The 19,007-nt window shown below is 40.7% G+C and overlaps 2 protein-coding genes across 4 annotated transcripts; one reads left to right on the forward strand and one right to left on the reverse strand.

The window, feature by feature from the left end:
* Positions 1-414: 414 nt before the first annotated feature.
* On the reverse strand, positions 415-11,402 carry rpap2 (RNA polymerase II associated protein 2). The gene is made up of 12 exons (XM_046052265.1): positions 11,289-11,402; positions 11,019-11,064; positions 10,319-10,433; positions 9,229-9,327; positions 9,043-9,108; positions 8,856-8,944; positions 8,723-8,758; positions 7,357-8,524; positions 7,108-7,208; positions 6,695-6,775; positions 3,389-3,457; positions 415-710 (listed from the first exon to the last, which is right to left on the reverse strand). The coding sequence occupies exons 1-12, from the start codon at positions 11,362-11,364 to the stop codon at positions 566-568; spliced, it is 2,091 nt and encodes a 696-aa protein (XP_045908221.1). The 5' UTR covers positions 11,365-11,402; the 3' UTR covers positions 415-565.
* glmna (glomulin, FKBP associated protein a) lies at positions 11,372-18,634 on the forward strand. 3 transcript variants are annotated; one of them, XM_046052270.1, is made up of 19 exons: positions 11,372-11,478; positions 11,821-11,912; positions 12,715-12,840; positions 12,940-13,053; positions 13,256-13,364; positions 13,459-13,747; positions 13,860-13,959; positions 14,242-14,423; positions 14,584-14,637; positions 15,122-15,152; positions 15,658-15,747; positions 15,866-15,907; positions 16,149-16,222; positions 16,309-16,393; positions 16,537-16,646; positions 17,404-17,467; positions 17,569-17,704; positions 18,019-18,089; positions 18,204-18,634. In XM_046052270.1, the coding sequence occupies exons 2-19, from the start codon at positions 11,856-11,858 to the stop codon at positions 18,291-18,293; spliced, it is 1,824 nt and encodes a 607-aa protein (XP_045908226.1). In that variant the 5' UTR covers positions 11,372-11,478; positions 11,821-11,855; the 3' UTR covers positions 18,294-18,634. The 3 variants fall into 3 exon arrangements, with proteins under 3 accessions (XP_045908226.1, XP_045908227.1, XP_045908228.1); XM_046052271.1 differs by having other exon boundaries at positions 11,379-11,439; XM_046052272.1 differs by lacking the exon at positions 11,372-11,478 and having other exon boundaries at positions 11,501-11,912.
* Positions 18,635-19,007: the final 373 nt, after the last annotated feature.

A 19,007-nucleotide genomic window follows, 5' to 3' on the forward strand; every position in this document is an offset into this window, starting at 1 on the left:
ATCACCAATATTAAATAGAAACGTTTTGTTGGGCACGCCATCTGGTCAAAGCCAAATATTTTCAGACACGCGCATTGTTAACATACCCATATAACAAGTGACATTATGGTGCCATAAAGCTGCATGTGAAGGAAGTCTGGTGTATTCGCTTCACCTTTTTATGACAGATCTTCCAGCTTGCAGAAATAATAACCAGCATGTCCACATGCCGTTTTCACTTGGAAAAGCTGGGTGTGATTTATTTGGTTGGTTAAACATCCAGGGCTCTAAAACTTCAAGGATCTGATTTGGAGATATCGAACCACAGATTGTGTGCAGTAATGCTGCCATGCCATGTCAGCAGCAAAAGGACATGTGGACTCCACTCCTATAAGTTAAACTTCATAAACACTTATACAAATGAGATGAGCTTTTGTTTTAAAAGTTATATATACACAACTTTATTTGTGGAAAACAAGCATACCCACGTCTACTTTGTTAAGTCAGAGATCCTGAGTGTATATGCATTATTCATGTGTTCATGTCTGGCAGTGTGTGTGTGTGTGTGTGTGTGTGTGTGTGTGTGTCAGAGTGCCGGGGTTTTAAACAGCCGGACTAAGTTCAGAAGGTCCTGCTCCTGGAGACCGAGCTCCTCCATCAGTGTGTTTAAATACTTCACTGATGCTGGCGTCTTCAAAGATTCCTGCACCACCGGAGAGACCTCTGACAACCTGAGACAAAAAATCTTAAAGTCACACACAGTCTGACCAGGCCAGTGTTGTTACAGATTCCTATAACATAACAGACTCCAGAACAAAAATAGAACATGCGTACGCTCATAAATATATTTTCACTGAATACACAAGGACACACTTCACCAGTGATTATAAAGACTTTTAAGCTGTTATGTTCTTATTTAAGCCACACGTTCTGTCACTGGTCACCAGGTTTCATGTTGTTCCAAAAGAAAAGAGGTTTACGGAGTCATATGGATGACTTTGTTGAGTAAAACACATAAAGTCTTTTCAAAATGACCAGTCCATGAAAGTTTTTACTCAGCCAAGATAACTCAGTAAACCTGCTTTGTTATACCCTGAATCATCCAGTAATATCTAAACTTCATCCAAAAACCTGACAGACTGAGAGCAGTGAAAGTTTATATATTTGTTATTTTTCGTTGTTGTAAATCCTCACAAAGATGCACATTAAATACTCTCTTCCAATAACCTAAAACGTTTTGACAATGCCCCATGCACACAACATCAGGCTGACTTCACTGTCACCTTCAGCCAAGTGTATGTTTTAGCTTTGAGTGTGATTTTGGCTACTAAGTGTAGAGTACAATCAGTTACCAGTTTATTAGGTACACCTAGCCACAGTGCTGCAATAAATCCTACCTTCATGGATGTAATAATGTTTTAGATTTAGATAATGTTGATTCAACTTTAGGGTTATGTTGGAGGCTGAAGTCTGGTGAACTGTATTGTATAATAATCAGAGGTTTTTCTAATATTTTGTACACATTTATATCATCTGGGTGTATGTTCCTGGACATTATGAAGTAACGCTGAATTTCACATCAGTACAGAAACTGTGTCAGGAGCTATCAAATCAGCACAGACCAACAATCCAATGGGAAGAGTGTACACCTCCAGCTCTAATCCACTGCTTGCAACCTCTGAGCTGATCTCCGTCACCTCTCTAACCCCCGTCCCTCTCCTCCTCCCTCCCCCTCATCCCTCCTCCTCTACCTGTCCTTTCTACCTGTGTGGAGGTGCACTGCTGGTTAATCTCCGGTTCACCCCGAGGTCTAGTGTTTCAGGGGGTGCATCCATTATTCAGGTGGCCTGAACAATAGAGGCCAGACTAGCTCCACAGCTGCCATGCAGCAGATAGATAAGACAGCACACCAAATTATTCATGATGGAGGAATGGAAGGATGGAGAAGCTTTAAGTTAAATGGGAGCTAATGAAATCATAGAGAGCCCGTGGGTTGTGACAACGAGAATAAATGTTTCCAAAAGGGCCAATTATCAAAGAAAGATAAAAATAAAACCATAAGACTGTGCAACCATTCACAGCATTATCTAAACATGCACTAAATACATGTAATTACGTGGTTCATCAGGTTAGATAAAATCAAATCTTACATAGAAGTGGTTTTAAACTTTTATCACTGATCATTAACCATCATTACAAGACAGCCACAATCCGGTCAAAGTGCACAGAAAAACAAATCCTGTCTCCTGTTTCCAAAATAGGTTTAAAACCCAAACTCTTTTCAAAATATTTTCATCCCACAAACATTACTGAGCATTTAGGATGATTATGTAAAATCAATTTAACCAGGGGTATTTCCAACTTTGACTATGACAATATCATTTAACTGAAAAACTCCAGTTTGTCCTGAATAATTTAAAGGTAATTTCAGTAATCTCACTTTTGCAAACTAATCATTTATATGTACTGCTGTTTTAGGGAGGACTTTTCAGTCACAAGGCTGCATTGCTTTAAGAGTTTGTTACCAAGTGCACCTTACAGTGAACAACACACTCTATTCTTTTGTTAAGTTCAAGAGAGCTCACAATGCAAGTTATGACATTGATGCAAACTGACCTGGGGCCACTGAGGGAGTCATAAATCAGAGTTAGTCGGGCATCAGGTGAAAGTTTTCCCAGCCGGGGCATGTTAAAGTGCTCATTTAACTCGGATGTATACTGTGGAACTAGTGTGTGTTTAACTTGAGTGTGTACAGGGCTGCTTGTGTGTGCCGTCTGTCCTGCATCACGGATCTGGAGAGGGGCAATCAGGTGGAGATAAGGCCATGAAGCGTCTGTGTGTACTTAGACGGGAGCAGCACGGAACTGTCCATGAACTGCCTGCACGTACACACGCACGCACACACACCATATAGTCTCTTGTCAATTCACCATGAAGCTTTGAACCTGAAAGTGAACCCAAGTCACAGTTTATGAAGTTTACTTGTTTTCAGATTTGAATGAAGAACAGAATAGTTTATGCTTGATTGCATTGATTTGAGCATAGTATCAGTCTGTTAATCTATCAGAAACCTACAGCAGAATACCAATATAATGTCAGCTTTAGTTCCAATATGTATATATGGATTTTTTTCACCCCATCATGTCTTGCATCTTTAAAGCAATTATTGCATTGTAGTTGTGGCTGCTGTTTATTTCAGGTTAAGCTCCAGTTGATGGGGAAAACACTTTTTTCATGTACTCACACACAAACAGTTACACACCCAGGTGACAGCATGTACTTTCATTTCCATGTCATATTCCCTCCCCCCTCTCTCACTACTCTCCTCTACAACTTGGCTGGCTGAGGAGCAGACTGTCCCGCTGTATCCTCTTAACACCTGACACATTCACACACACTGTAAACTTACAGATGGAGAAGCACAATGGCTAAGAGGGTCCACTCGGGAGTTTTGTGGATGATGTTCGTGTTGGTTAACCTGTGACGTTAAGAAAAAACAAAACAAAAGTGAGCAACATTCTCTGGGGCAGGTGTCAAAATTCACCTGATAAGTAAACCAGGGAAATAAAATGTGCACAAGGCCGGACCAACGACCACAAACACTGGCTGCAATAGTGCAGTGATGTATGTTTCTGCCAGAGTGTTGTGTATATTCTTTGGTTTGAGCCTCTTGTCAACGGGGCCTCTGACAGCAGAAAAGAGAATTCCTGGAAGCAGGATTCAGGAGGTGTTGCTCACCACAAAGTGATTTAATAGCACTCCTGTTGAAAACATCCTAACCAGCCAATGGGAACACAGAGAATGTCTATGGCAGGAAATGGTCAATCTGGTACAAGTTTTTTTTAATAAACTGCTATAGTGTCTTCTACCAGGCAAGGAAAATATTTATTACATTTATATTATATAACAAATTCTACACCAAAACGCTATAGTAAAAACACAAACACACACACACACACACACACACACACTAACAAAAAGGGCAGAAATTAAAAACCTTGGCCCACCCACACTGGTGTTTCACTTATTTTGTCTAATATACTGAACAAAATTAAAGACACAATACTTCTCTACGTACACAAAAGGCCTATTTCTCTCAAATAATGTTTACAAGTCTGTCAAAATCTGTGTTACTGAGAACTTCTCCTTTGCAGAGATAATCCATCCACTTCACAGGTGGGGCATATCAAGATGCTGATCAGACAGCATGTGTAAAAAATGTGCAGTTTCACTGTTATGGGGAGGGTTCGGGGGGGTCCGGAAACCAGTCAGTATCTGGTGTGACCACCATCTACCTCACACAGTGCAATAAAGGTTGTTGATTGTGGCCTGTGGAATGTTGATCCACTCCTCTTTAATGGCTGTGCGAAGCTGCAGTCAGGTCAAGATCCCGATGAGGACGACGAGCATGCAGATGAGCTTCCCTATGCAAACTGATTGTTGAAGCAGCTGCCCGGGTGGCTGCTCTCAGACAATCTTGGAGGTGAAGATGCTGGATGTGGAGGTCCTGGGCTGGTGTGGTTACACGTGGTTATATATTTTGTGTACATAGAGAAAGTCTTAGATCTTAGATAGAGTTCAGCTCATGATGAATGGGGGCAGAAACAAAAGTGTTGAGTTTATAATTTTGTTCAATGTATTACTGGTTCGTGAAGTTTGGTGACCTCATGTAATTCCAGCATAGCTCCCCCCATCTTGAACCTGAGCTGAGGTGTAATCAAGTGATCAATAAAGTGGTAACAACTGTGTAGGTGTACAGTGCCTTTAAAAAACAACAACAAACATTTGTAACAATGTGTGTAGTGTATGCAACAAACTACAAATTACCTAGAAATGGAAAAATGTGTCCCTGAACAAAAGAGGGCTCAAAATCAAAAGTAACAATCAGTATCTGGTGTGGCCCTGTGGTTCTGTGCAGGTGTTGTCACATGTGGTCTGCCACTGTGAGAACCATCAGCTGTCCTTCCTGTCTTACCGTAGTGCCTTCTTAGGCATCTCACAGTACAGACATTGCAATCTATTGCTTTGGCAACTTCAGCAGTACTAATGCCTCCTTACAGCATGCCTAAGGCACGTTCACGCAAATGAGCAGGAACCCTTGGAATCTTTCTTTTGGTGTATTTTAGAGTCAGTAGAGTAGGTCTCTTTAGTGTTCTTAGTTTTTATAACTGTGATTTACTTGCCTACCGTCTGTATGCTGTTAGGGTCTTAACGACTATTCCACAGGTGCATGTTCAATGATTGTTTATGGTTTATTGAATAAGCAAGAAAAACTTTGTTGACGCTCTTTACAATCAAGATCTGTAAAGTCATTTGGATGCTTACAGAATTATCTTTAAAATACAGTGTCCTGAAAAAGGAATGCTTCTTTTTTTTTTTGCTGGGTTTATGTGTAATGATACGATGTATGGATGTAAATGTGGAATGTATGTGATTAGCCAACAGCAGACATTTTGACTTGTCATAGCAAGGAAACCACAGGAGTTACTAATCACTTTAAGTGATGGCTGTGTTACATTTAAGTGTCCCAGTTAGCTAGCATGCACTAAAGCACCTAAATAAAATATAGCCATAATTAATATTATTAACTTTAACTGCGCTTTTCCTGCTATGACATTTCAAGGTGTTGCTGTGAAAAAGGTCTATAGACAGTTAATTAAATTCCTCTTGTTGTCGTGTGTCATGCCTACCTTTAGGGGGCACCACCATCAAATCTTCCCCCAATGTCATGGAATTGAAATAAACTATTTTTTAATAATTACATGGTTTAACACTACTTTCTCTCAGACTATTACAGGGATCTCATGGAGATTAGTTGCATGTTTGTGTCAGTGCTAGCAGAAGGTTGCAGATCACGCTTGTTGGCAGATTAGTTGTTTTTCTCTGCACCAAGAAGAAAAAAAACATACTCTGGAGAAATAAGAAATATTTCTCCAGAGTATGTTTTTTTCCCCCTCAATGATGAACGAGTTTCAGTAGGCTAAATGTTGCAATTACTTACTTATTAGTATCATTTAAATTAAGAATAAAGCCTACATATGCTTATATGATACATACATTATAAGGGAATGACAGAATCCCCCAAAAGCTTCCAAGATGTCAGTGAAGGTTCTCAATCATCTTGCTCTCAAGACAGCACAACAAATCCATCTCATGAATATAACAAGATGTCTACCATCACTCTGTCTGAATGCTGAATAGAGGCTGACATTTGTTAGGGAGGATTCCTGTGGGTCATGGTATGGAAGTCAGTTTCACTAATTATTACAGTAACTGGGAGGGGACCGGGGAATGAGTCAATAAGGCGGGACGGGTATCAAAGGTCCATTTTTATATATGAATATGCATTTCTTACATGAATAAACGCTATTTTCTGGGACAGGGAAACAGGAGTCATTCTTCCAGGATTGGGACAGGCAGTAGTATTTTTGTGGGAGTGGAATGGAACAGGAGTGAAAATCCCCAATGTCACCCTCAATTGCAGCTATTGGCTCTAGTCCTGTACCTTTAAATGTGTTGATGTGAACCATGATGCCCCGTCAACGTAGTGTTGTCTGCCTCCACAAGACGTTAAAAAACAATTTTTTGTGACACATGCCGTGTAAGCATGCTAAAATGATGAGATGAGAAAATGATGAGCGTGTGTGTGTGTGTGTGTAACGTTTTGCAAGCAGATCTGCAGAGAGTAGTGTGTATTTGTGTGTGCTGCACTGACCTGAAAGTCCTGACCAGGTTATTCAGGTCAGTGGAGACGTCACTCATGGTGAGACCCAGAGAACCGACGATGATTCTGAGGCTGCACAACACAGAGACAAAATGATAGGGGACAAAGAGTGACAAATACAATAGAAATTCAAGAATGTCACTGCCAGGGCTCACAGCTCGATTAACACGTTAATAACTACATGGTAAATTGGTTTGAACATAGTATCTCTGGATTGGCAAAGCTATGTTTTACCAGCCAAGCTACAAACATGACCTACTGTATATGTTCACAGCTGAAAACACACATAAATAAATAAATAAATAAATAGACAGAAGTTTTTTGGGTATACATGTACGTAGGTGTCCACAACATGAAACACAATTAACACACACACACACACACACACACACACACACACACACCAGCTGGTGAGCTTCTCCACTGTGATTCGTTTCCGGATGACGTGCTGAGCATGAGAGTCAAGGAGTGGCAGAACCGGGTCCTTCAGGCTCTGGTCCTTCACCTGGTGGGGGAACGAACAAGATGTGTTAGTGTTGGAAAAGCAAACCTGAGCGCATAAACACATTTTCTACTGTCCCAATCAATATTTTCAATATAGTGCCTCCATGTGTCCCTTCATTCCAACCCTCTTCTCTTTTTCCTCCACTCACCTTGTTTCCATCTGGCTCCTCCACCCCCTCAGGCAGGATCCAGGTCTCCTTATAAAACTCCCTGACTCTTAGCTCCAGCTGCCAGTTCTCCTTCTGAAGAGTCTTATAGTCTGGAGCTGCGGCAGACGGTCTTTTCTGCACCGCAGCATCATCCCCCTTTGCATCCTCATCGGTCACCTCGTCCTCAAGGTCATCTTCATCCAGCTCCTCCTCTTCTTCAGCTTCTTTGTCTTCTTTAACGTCAGCAAAAGGAGAGCCTAGTGAATGCTTAGTGCCGTACAGGAACTTCAGGGTCTCGTCAGTGCTCCAGTCCTTTAACGTTCTTCTCAGGCACTCGAGGAGATTCAGGCGGACAGATTCAGGTTCGGCTCCAGCGGTGTGGTTCTTGAGCAGATCTCGTAGCCCTGCTGCCCCTCTCTTGCTCATTCCCACCTGGGTGATGTTGAGACCTGGCTGGCTGGTCAATGCGATTTTGTGGTCGTCCCATTCCGCGTTGATCGGAGTTGAAGAAGGGAGAGGTTTGCTTTCTGTTGAGGGGTTTGAGTCTTTACACGCTGGAGAGGTGAGTAGATCTGCTTGTGTGGCTGTTGAGTCAACAGGCAGGGGAGCAGTGCGAGTGCCAGATAAACTGCACAAATTCAGCTTAGCTGCAGCCTCTTCCACACTGAGTTCCTGAGGCAAGCCTTTCTGCTCTGGCCCCTGCTCTGCAGATGGTTTGTCTTTGTTTAATAAGAGCAGCTGTTTGGGTTTTTTAGAGTCAGTTCCAGCTTCTCTTTGACTTGAAAGTGACTCTTGTCTATTCTTGTCTTCTCTCATTTTTCCCTCCCTTTCTGGGTCCCCTCCTTGATGACACTCAATCTCCTCTTCATCTCCCTCTCTTGTCTGTTTCTTTCGCCTCTCTGTCTTCCCTCGTTCACCATTCTTGTCTTCATCTCTACGTTTAGGCAGGTCGCCCCAGTGCACCTTGGGTCCCTGATGCTGGGAAACCACGCTGGAGACGAAGTCCTGCTCCTGTTCAATGTCACTGCTTTCACTGTGGCTTAGGTCTGCTGCTGCGGAATGCTGCAGAGAGCTGGGAGGGTCCTCAGATTGAGCAGAGAGCGGGTCGTCGATATCCTCCTCTTGAAGACGCCTCTCCAACAGCTTCACCTCCTCACCAGAACTCCCGCTGGAGACACAGAGGTTACACTCAGTCTATTTATTATAAATCAGTCTATTTATTATAAAACCTATATTACATCTAGAAATTCAAAAACCTAAAAATGCATATTATTTATTATTTAGTTGAATCATCTCTAAAAAACAGATATATCCGATATGTTGCTATTTACTTTGAATGGAATATTTAAAATGAGTTAATACATACCCATCTCCTTTCTTCATCAATCTAATTTCTGGAGGACTGTCAGTGGGAAATAAAGTAAATACTCTTTAAAAAATAAAAATCTTCAGTGATAAATTCATCGTGATTTAGGACGAGACACGAACAGCACACGTACCTTTCATGCTGCCTGAGCCAAAGAGGTGTGTTCGGTATTTGTAGCTCAAACTCTTTGGAGGCTTTGTAACAGAAGTTACTACAAAAACACTAATCACAAGAGAGAAATGCAAAATATAATCTTTATTTGATCATCTTTTATTGTTTCTTCAAAAGTAAATGGATTAATGTGCAAATGTTACACTTACCTTGCGCTCTGTAATGTCATACACCTTATTGGTCTTAGTAGAAATTTTATACCGTTGAGTTGGGATCTAGAAAATGAACAGTAGCAGAGAGTCTTGAGAAAACACATTAGAAGCATAAAATATATATTGACACAAGGACATTTATTATTTGTATAAGACCATAAAGGCTGATAGAAAGGGTCTTACCTTGCCCAGTTTATTTGAACATATGGGATAACCACACAGCTTAGAAATGAATCTCTCCTCTATAGCGTCTTTGTAATTTGCAGGAGTAATGAACTTCACCTGTGAAGAAAGGAGACATGAAAACAGTCGACAAGAGGGTCAAACCTGAACCTCAACAGTGAAAACCTAAGATTCTCAAAGTATTTATTTCCATGGTATTTAAATTCTTGGTGATTTAAAAACACAGCACAAGGGCAGCTTCCTCCAAAACTGAACAAATATCTGTCTTGTCATGGCTGCCTCTCACTGAGTGAGCAGAAACCTTAATAATCAGTACTTGAACGGGGAAATTACTTGTTGGTCGACATCTGAACAGAAAAAGACTTCACTGCGTCTTGAAGAGAAAACTTAGATGTAAGAGTATGGATTTAAAATTTAAAATGTTATCATCTCACTGTTACTTTAGGTCACAATTTTTTAAGCCTCACCTGTACTGATGTTAACACTATAATTAAAATAAAAAAAATGTAGTCTGATCCATGTCTTTTGGATAGAAACACTTTAACAATCAACATGGGAAAGGCTCCTCAGTCAGGATTAGAGATTCAATGATTAACCGATTAGTTGTCAACTGTTAAATTAACTGCCGACTATTTTCATAACCAATTATTTGTTTAGAGTGATTTCTTTTAGAAAATAACAAAAAATTCCCTGATTCCAACTCTCAAATTCTCAAATGTGAATACTTAAACTTTCTTTACTCCTCTATGACCGTAAACTGAAGATCTTTGGGTTGTGGACAAAACAAGACATTTTAGTGATGTCATCTTAGGGTTTGGGACACACTGATCGACATTTTTCACCAACTGATGCACCAAATAACTAATTGATTAATCATGAAAACTATCGACTGATTAATTGATAATGAAATTATTCGGTAGTTGCAGCCTTAGTCAGGATGTTAATGGACAGCAAATGAAATTGACACCGAACCAGACAGGCAGAAAAGAAAATTTCTCTTTCAAGTCACCCTCTAGTCTGACTGCAGACCATGGACAATCCTATAGATTTCTGTTGGTGTGCTGAAAAAGTGGCCTCAGATGGTACATACACAATCAATCAGGAAGTCCTCGGCCACACTGTCCTCCTGAAGACACTCCACTACCTTCAGGGCTCTCTTCTCCAAGTCCAACTTCTGCCATAACGTCTCCCTAACCACCTCTCGCCTGACACAAGACAGAGAACACACATTTGGGGTGAAGGGTTGTCACCTACTGACACTACTACAACTATCTCTAGAAAACTGATTAAACTCGAGAGGGAGAAATATTCTACAGAAGCGCATTGCATTCAACTAAGATTTATTTTTTTTTTTTTAAACCTCTTATATCGTAATTATGAGAAATGATCTCATAATTACTAAATCAGGATGTCGTAATTATGAGACAACTGGAAAGGTGCCACTTACTGGCCACTGCTTTGCTCAGTAGAACCACTAGACAGCAGCAGAAAGGTAAGTTATCAGTTTGATACTTCCAATACAGAAACTAGTTTACATACATTTCTTTGCTAGAAGACTTCATAGGTTTATGGATAACAGTTTTACTACAAAATTACTAGAAAATATATCATAATTACTAGTAGTAATTATGACTCTTTTCTCATAATCACGAGATAAGGTGTCTACTTTATTTTTCTTTGGTGAATGCAATGCGCTTCCGTAATATTCTGCAACCAATCTACAATCTTTGTAAAGTGTTTGTGCATTAGCTGGACGTTAGCATCCACTGAAAATATGCCCTTTTTCACACCTTCTTGCTGCTTCTTTAGCGGCCAATGCTTTCACGCGTTTCCCACCTGCCACACAAACAACAACAACACTGTTAAAAGATGCATCAATTTGAGGTGGAAACCAGTAAGCTAACGTTACACCAATGAGCCAGTCAATGAGCAACTACACAAAGTACCTGTGTGCAACATTAACTTATGTTTAAACTCCTTTCTTGCGTCTGTTCGGGGTGTAGACGTGTTCAGAAAGCCTGATACTGACACGAGAGAAGTAATTATTAATGTGAACGTACCTTTTTTTGAGGTTTCAGCGGGAGGTCCGCTCCCACTCCTCTCCTCCGTCTCCATGCTGATTCTGTTTTCCCTCATTTCAACTTTGACCTATGACGTATTTCTTTCTACGGCGAGCCCCAGTGGACAGTCCAGCGTTAGCACGTTCAGCAGGTAGCGTGGTGCTTTTCACCGGGCATGTAGTTATCATAAGTGGGTATCTACCTGTACTATTGTCCTGTTTATCACTTTTGTAATCGGCAACAGTGCTCACTGTTTGTGGCTGTGTGTGGATAGCTAGGATAGCACAAGAAAAGCTTTCTTTCAGTATAACGGCTAAGCTAATTCAGAATTATAAGCTAGCATCCTTTCTGCTCCCCTCTGTTTATAGCAGACTGCCCAGTTTTCTGTTGCCCACACAGGTTTACCTTACCATAACCTTAACTTAACCCGGGTGTTCGTGCATATAAATGAGGAATAAACACGCTTACAACGTCTTCATTAAGTAGTATGGTGTGCATTATGTTGACATTTAGTATCCTGTTTGCTTTGGAGGACTAAGTTAACTACCTTGTGAAGATAAACCCCACATGAGGACAGCTGCAGGGATGGCTCTGGAGCAGCTCAGTGATGTGGTCCAGAGATGTGTGAGTGCTTCAGGGGACACCCACCTTTTTATTTTACGTGCATCCACACCTTCCACATTTCACCATCATGGATTCTGCAGACATGTTATTCAGGGTAGTGATTTGATTTATGTGGTACATGTAATCTGTATTTATACAGAGAGCAATAGTGGTGCTTCTCAGCTCTGTTTTAGCTGCACAGCACGGCCCTCAGTCTGCTCCAATCAGTTCAGAAAACCTTTTCTGACATTGCAGTCATAAGTGAGAGAGACATTTTTACAGTGTGTTGACACTGTCTATGCCACATTACACTAGCCTTAAGTATCTTAAATTGAAAGTAGGGCTTGGCTATAAATGTTCAATAAATGTTTGATTTATTTAATTTCAATCACAAACAAATTAGCACATTTTTCTATTGAGATATTTATTTGGTTGCCATGTGGCCCAGCCCTAATTGAAAGACTGTGGGACTGCAACTAGCAGCTATTTCGATTACCAACAGGTTTTTGATTAACTGTAAATATATAAAATGTGTGAAAAATACCAGTCCCATTTTCCCAGATCCTAAAGTAACATGAGTTTGTTTTTTTCCCAACCAAAAGTCCAAAATGATTTCAATTTACAATTAATTAAAGGCATGCCTCTTTCCAGCTTCTCAGTGTGACATTGAGAAGCTGGAAACAGGTATATTTGCCTTAAAATTATTGTTGATTAGTTGTCTTATTTGAGATACAGCTCTGTCTAATTTTCTAATAAATTTTATTTAATAAAATGTCTGGATTTGCTCTCTTTTAATCCCTTTATTTTTCTCTCTTTCCCACAGCAAGCCCTCCCTGATGACAGCTACACCACCGAGGATCATGACGTCTTCACGATTGCTGGGCGGGCCTGCATCGAGGAGGGGAACACAGCACAGGTCCTCAGCATAGTCCTGGATGAAAAGAATCAGGTACACTACTCAAAGCTGACCATTGGTTCAGCACGTAGACTTGTTCATAAGTGTGATGCATACTGCCCTGCAATCACTCCTCTATCCCTCTTTCTGTAGGACATAGTGAGATGTATGGGTTGGAATCTGCTGCCTCCCCTGATTCAGGTTCTGCTGAAGAAAGAAGACAAGAACCTTTCTCATTGCCTGGCCGTTTTCAACCACCTGCTACAGGTCTGCTCACCTGCTCAACAGATCACAGTGTTGATTGATTGCAGCCCAGTTCCAGTTCAAAATCACAGGATTGGATATAAGATTAAACACTAGTTATAATTTAATATGGCCCACTGACAAATCTCGCAGTGTATATAGATGCTTAATGTCTTGAGTGTCGGGATGAAATTGTTCTTTTAAGGGTCAGTTGTGGTTTTTCCAGACGTGCAGACCCAAAGAGCTTCTGATTGGCTTGTTGGAACAGCTGGAGCAGGATGACCCTGACACCATAGCAGAGAGCCTCCATCTGCTGTTGAACCCTCTACAGAAAGGTAAAGAACATTTCTTTAAGTACTCCACTGCCCTTGTAATCGGCTCAAATAGAGCCGTTTCTCTCCTCTCTCCTCATCGGTGTCTTCCTCTCAGTGCTGCTGTGTCTGGGCAGCCGTAAGGCGTCGTCACTGGGCATGACCCTGTCCTCTGTGCTGGACCAGGTGGCCAAACTGCCTCTACCTCACACCAAGGAGCAAGAGGAGGATGATGTCTTTTCGCTTTGTCGCTGCTGCGCCGAGCTGTCAGACTTTGTCAGACCCTTTGTCGGCGAGGCCAGGCAAAGCCTCGTGAACAGTAAGGAAGAAAATGAGAGCACAAACAAGATGGCGTGTGGACAGGACAGGGGTAAAGAGGACGAGCTGCAGACAGAACTGCTAAAGTTGTGAGTGAAAAATGATTTAAAAATATTTCCCCACATGTTATCTCACATTATGCATTGGTAAGGAGCAGAACCCCGATATGCTCATCTTGGCTCTTGTTTTTCTGTCCTGCAGCTGTATGAAGTCTCTGAGTCGCCCTCTGCTGGAGGTACAACTCAAAGATCCTGAGACACTTGCTGTGTCTCCCCTCAGGAATTTTGCCACAGACATTCTGGTACGGCAAATCCCCACTGATGCTGTCCTGTAACGTTAGTGTAAATGTAGAGATGGGTCCTACAAATTTGACTGGTTTCTACAGCAACGTGTCAGTGAAACTCACAGTTTTTTGTGGATGCTTGCTATGTTCTCAATGAGTTTCACTACTTATGAGCTCATAGTCATTTGAACTTTCACTTGGTATTTCTACTGACTTTCTTAGTTAATACAAAATCTGAAGATGCTGGCAGATTACCTTGTCAGCTGTAATGTTAACGGTGAGTTTGTGTGTTTTGTACAGAACACCCTCAGTTCTATCGGAGAGTCCCTCCCCAGTCTTGTGTACCAGCCTCTGTTGAAGAGAAAACTGGTTCCAGGCTTTCTGGAGGAGGAGGTGCGTTATCCTAAAGAGTCTTTGGCCAGCCTGGCTCACTTAGTGTTTGTCCATCACCTGGCTGCAGATACATTCCCAAGTGTTTTCAGGTAAGATAGAAAAAGTAGTTATCATACACAAGTACTGAGACTCTGATGTACTGCACGAGTTTCTTCAGATGTGGCTAGGAATTAGTGCTGGACAATACTGACGAGGACTCATACTGTTTGAACACATCGTTAATCCTCCTGTCTCTCTCCGTGTCCACAGCCCTGTGTTCTGTCTTCGGTGTAATATGGAGCACACCTGCCTCCTCCTGTCCAGGTGAATACATTACACACTATTATTATATGTGTTCTGTGCTGGCACACTGATGGCGGCTCTGATCTCAGGTGGCTTTCATGAAACAATATATTAAACAGTAATAAAAAAATAGTTTGGCAAACACCGCCTTTGTTTGATTGTTCATCATCACTCAAATTGAGTTTTTAAGCAGCCGGTGTTATCAGAGAAGATATAGAATATTATGTCATTAGTGTTGGATAACATTTCTAAACATTTTAAATGGAAGAAGACAAAAAGCATTTTACTTGACAGAATATCTCGTTAAACCACATTGTATAATTAATCAAAACACATCAATGAGTTTTTTTAAGTCTCCACTACTCCCACACCATGTAACCACATTTATCTGCCTTAGTGAATGAATGCAGACTTTGATGTATGGTTAATGTATGTGTAATGTGTGTTTTGTGTATTTGGGCTGAACCCCTCATTACTTATTTTTGAACTCATATTTTTTTGACAGAACTGAGGAGTCCAGGATTCAGAAAGGCCTGGTGAGTCAAACTGAAACACTGGAGATTTGTATTGTGGTTTGCCAAATATTTCTCAGAGAGAGTGTTTCTTGTGACCTACAAGACTTTTTCTTGCTGTTTTGAAGAACTTTCTAGTTGACATACAGTAGCTCATAAACTTGATTTTGATCCTTGCCTTGACGGAGGGTCCTCAGAACTAGTTAAAAGCCCATTTCCTCCTCATAGAGAACAGGTTTAAAGTTGTATTAAGAGACAGACATATAGAGGGTTAGGGTTAACCCCTAGAAAAATGGTTGATCCAATGAAAAGGAGAGAACTTTGCTGTTCCTAGATCCTTATGTTGTTGCCTAAATCATTTTGAGACATCTCAGACTCTCTCTAATCTCATCTCAGACTGTGTAAACTGTGCTTTGTTAGCCTTAGCTGTACTTGCCCTGCTACCCGTTTGACTGACAGACATTGCCATTCCTAGATCCACACAAGCTGGGACATTTAGTGTGATGTATGTGCCTTTACCGTCACACAGGAGCTGTACGAAAAGAGTCTGGTGCGGGTGGAGGATGGCAGTCTCCCTGCAGATCTGCTAGAGATCAAAACCTTCCTCACAGTCCCTCAGGTGAATAGTTATTCATCCAAACCTCAGCTGAGGTTTCTGTCGGTGTGACACTTCGCTGATGTGCATTTTATGTCACGCTTACGTCATTGATTTCATTTTTTTTTTTTTTTTTTTTTAGAACTTGGTGAAAGTCATGACGATATGTCCGAGGCATGATTTGGTAAGTTTTCACATTAGTAGATCATTTTGAAATTTTGCTCAACAAGTAAAATTAACTGGGCTGAAAGTGCGTATTTACTTAGGTGTAATTGTAATGCCATAGATAATGGACTTAATGACCTTTTTACTATTTGTATTTATTGTAGCTTTGAAATGAATTCACATGGATTTCATTTGAATCTTTTATTCTGTAGATTCAACTGAAAATAGATATATTTAAATATTTGCTTCCTTGTCAACAGAGAACCAGGGGTCTGAAGGTGTTCCAGCTGAGCATTGATAAGTTTGACACTGAGGCCAAGTACAATTTCTTCCAGTGAGCTCCACCTTTCCTCCTTGAAAGTCATGAGAAACCTCTCTCTTTCTGTTCCGCCCTCCTTTTCACTGGTCTTCTCGTTTCAGGTACATGCTGAAAACAAGTAACCACTCGGGAGTCGAAGGTTACGTCATCAAAAACATCAAGAATCAGATAGACATGGCCCTGCAGGTGAGATGACATTTTAAATTATTGGTGGCTGATGATATTTTCCACAGGTTCTGATGCAGTAACTAAGAGCTAAATAGCGGGGTCTGTGCAGAGTGGGCTTGTTGTAAAATTAAAAGTCTATCTTTGTGTCTTCCCGTCCTCAGCCAGGTAACAGTAACGCCTGGTTTGAGGGAGTTCACCTACTGCCTTTGCTGCGTAAAGTTCTCAGTTTGCCAGACGGCCCAGAGACCGACCTCTTGCAGTACCTGGACAGGTCAGCACAAACAGAACTCGGGCTGCTACTAACGATTATTTTCTCAATCAACTGATTAGTTTTTTGGTCTATAAAGTGTTAAGAGAATTGTCAAAAATGTTGATCACTGTTTCCCCAAGCCCAAGAAAATGTCCTCAAATGTCTTGTTTTGTCCACAACTCAAAGATATTCACTTTACTGTCATAGAGGAGTAAAAAAACCAGAAACAATATTTACATTCAAATGGAATCATTTTTCTCAAACTGAAGATTAATCGATTATCAAAATAGCTGGCGAATGAATAGTTCACAACTAATCGATAATTTGATTAAGAACATCTATTTTCCTTATCTTGCTCAGAGGGGCAAGTCACTAGAACAAGCATGCACTGTATGAGAGGCAGAGGACACGAACACATTGCCAGTGACTGAGACATACTATTAAAGATAAATGTCACAGCCAAAGCGAGCCTCTTTCTCCTTACAGCGTGATTTGAATATAATGTGCGATGATTAATCAATAATTTAATTAATTTCAGTATGAAGCACTGCTGTGCATAATGAAATTTTTACATAAACTAGAATGGAAATAAGCTTTTTTCTCATTGTGAAGTGAATAAAATGTGACAGAATCCTTTTAAAATAGAGAATTATTTTTTTTTAAGTAGGAGCTGAAGCTTTCAACTGATCAAAATGATCAAAAAAGGCGAGTCAGTGGACCTTGAGTCTGGATTGTAGTACTATTTCCAATATCATTGTTTTTGTGTTGTTATAAACAGGATAATGGAGTCTCTGAACCTGCTGCGGTACCTCGTCATCAGAGACAAAGTGACAGAGAACCAGGTGAGTGCAGCCTTCCAGCCTCAAGACCAAAATCAGCGTCCGGAGTGCGTCAGCTGACTAAACTCTCCTCGTGTTTTCCTGCTGCTGTTTACATCTTGCAGACAGGGATCTGGACGGAGCTGTATAAAATAGAAGATACGTTCATAAAGCCGCTACGTGTTGGGGTGAACATGTCAAGAGCTCACTATGAGAGGGAGCTCCACAGCACCATGGAAACCAAGAAGAGCAAGGCTAAAGGTCGGCACCTTTCTCAAACACTCATTAAGTTTGCAAAGGTAAAAAAGCGTTACAACAGCGTGACCGCAGAAGCCTGTGAAAAGTCCATAAAAGTTGTTTTTCTTTTGTATTGTTTTTATACATCTGCTCATTTCCAGATTTCTAAATGTTTTTGCAGAAAACCATATACAGGAGTATAGAAAAATATGAATGCTTCCATATTTTATAGTTGTAAATCTGGTTTAATTTTCACACATTTTGTGTTTCTTGCAATGACTATAATGGTTTTATAGGTACTGTAGTGTTCTGACAGCACAAATGTGTGTTTTCCACAGAGGAGCCGGTGCTCTCTGTGTCCGTTGGTGACAAGAAGCTGCCGAACGTGACATCAGAGTCACAGATTCAGGTCAGTGACTGTTTCAAGTTCGTATGACAATCAAACTGCACTTAATTGCGTGTCTCTCACAGCGCGGCCGAAGAGCAGCGATGGCCTGATTGAATTTGAATGGTGTCCTTTCAGGCTCTGCACTCAGCCCTGCATACGTTTGACATGATTGAGAGCGTGTTGGTGCGAATAGAGGAACTCGTGGAGGTGAAGGACAATCTCTAGACCGAGAGCACAGGAGTTCTTCTACCAGAAATCCTCATCATCTCAGGGCCAAGCAAACTAAAACAAAGCCTTCACCTGTTCTGTTGCTGAATGTTGTTAAAAGAAAGAGCAGTCGTGGGTACATTTTTTTCAAACCATAAGCCAATCGTGCACTGCTAGTGTTTTTTGTTTTCATATTTCAAGTTGTTTTGAGCAGGTCTGCTGGTATTTAGAACTAAGTATGACTTAAATATGTTGCATACAGCGTCTATAAAACATCCAAATTGTGGCTGGGAAGGTTCCCTTCTGTAATACATTTTCAAACTTTTGTACACACGCATTAAATAATGTGCTGTACTGTTTATTCTGTAAGTGTGATGTGTTCTGTAACTACCATTATTAAGTTGTGGTTTGGTAAATTTTGTATATGGCATCTGTAATGTGCCTACAGAACAAGTAGACTGTTCACTTTAAGCTTATGAACCAATTTATTTTATTCACACCTAAAAGCCTAGCACAAAGCTATTAGTAGAAATCTCATCAACTATGAGTAATTACTGTTGTTATTGTTGACCCCACATACAACTGTTGCCATTTACATTAGAAGATAGAAAACCAAATGCTGGTTTAGCAACAACTACCTTTTTTAATGATTTAACAAATACTTTATATCTGCAGTTTCATTTCACATTCACGTGTATAATTTAAATGTGAATTAATGCGATCCCTTTTGAA

The sequence above is a fragment of the Micropterus dolomieu genome, linkage group LG06 (genome assembly GCF_021292245.1).
Source record: "Micropterus dolomieu isolate WLL.071019.BEF.003 ecotype Adirondacks linkage group LG06, ASM2129224v1, whole genome shotgun sequence".
NCBI classification, from domain to species: domain Eukaryota; kingdom Metazoa; phylum Chordata; class Actinopteri; order Centrarchiformes; family Centrarchidae; genus Micropterus; species Micropterus dolomieu.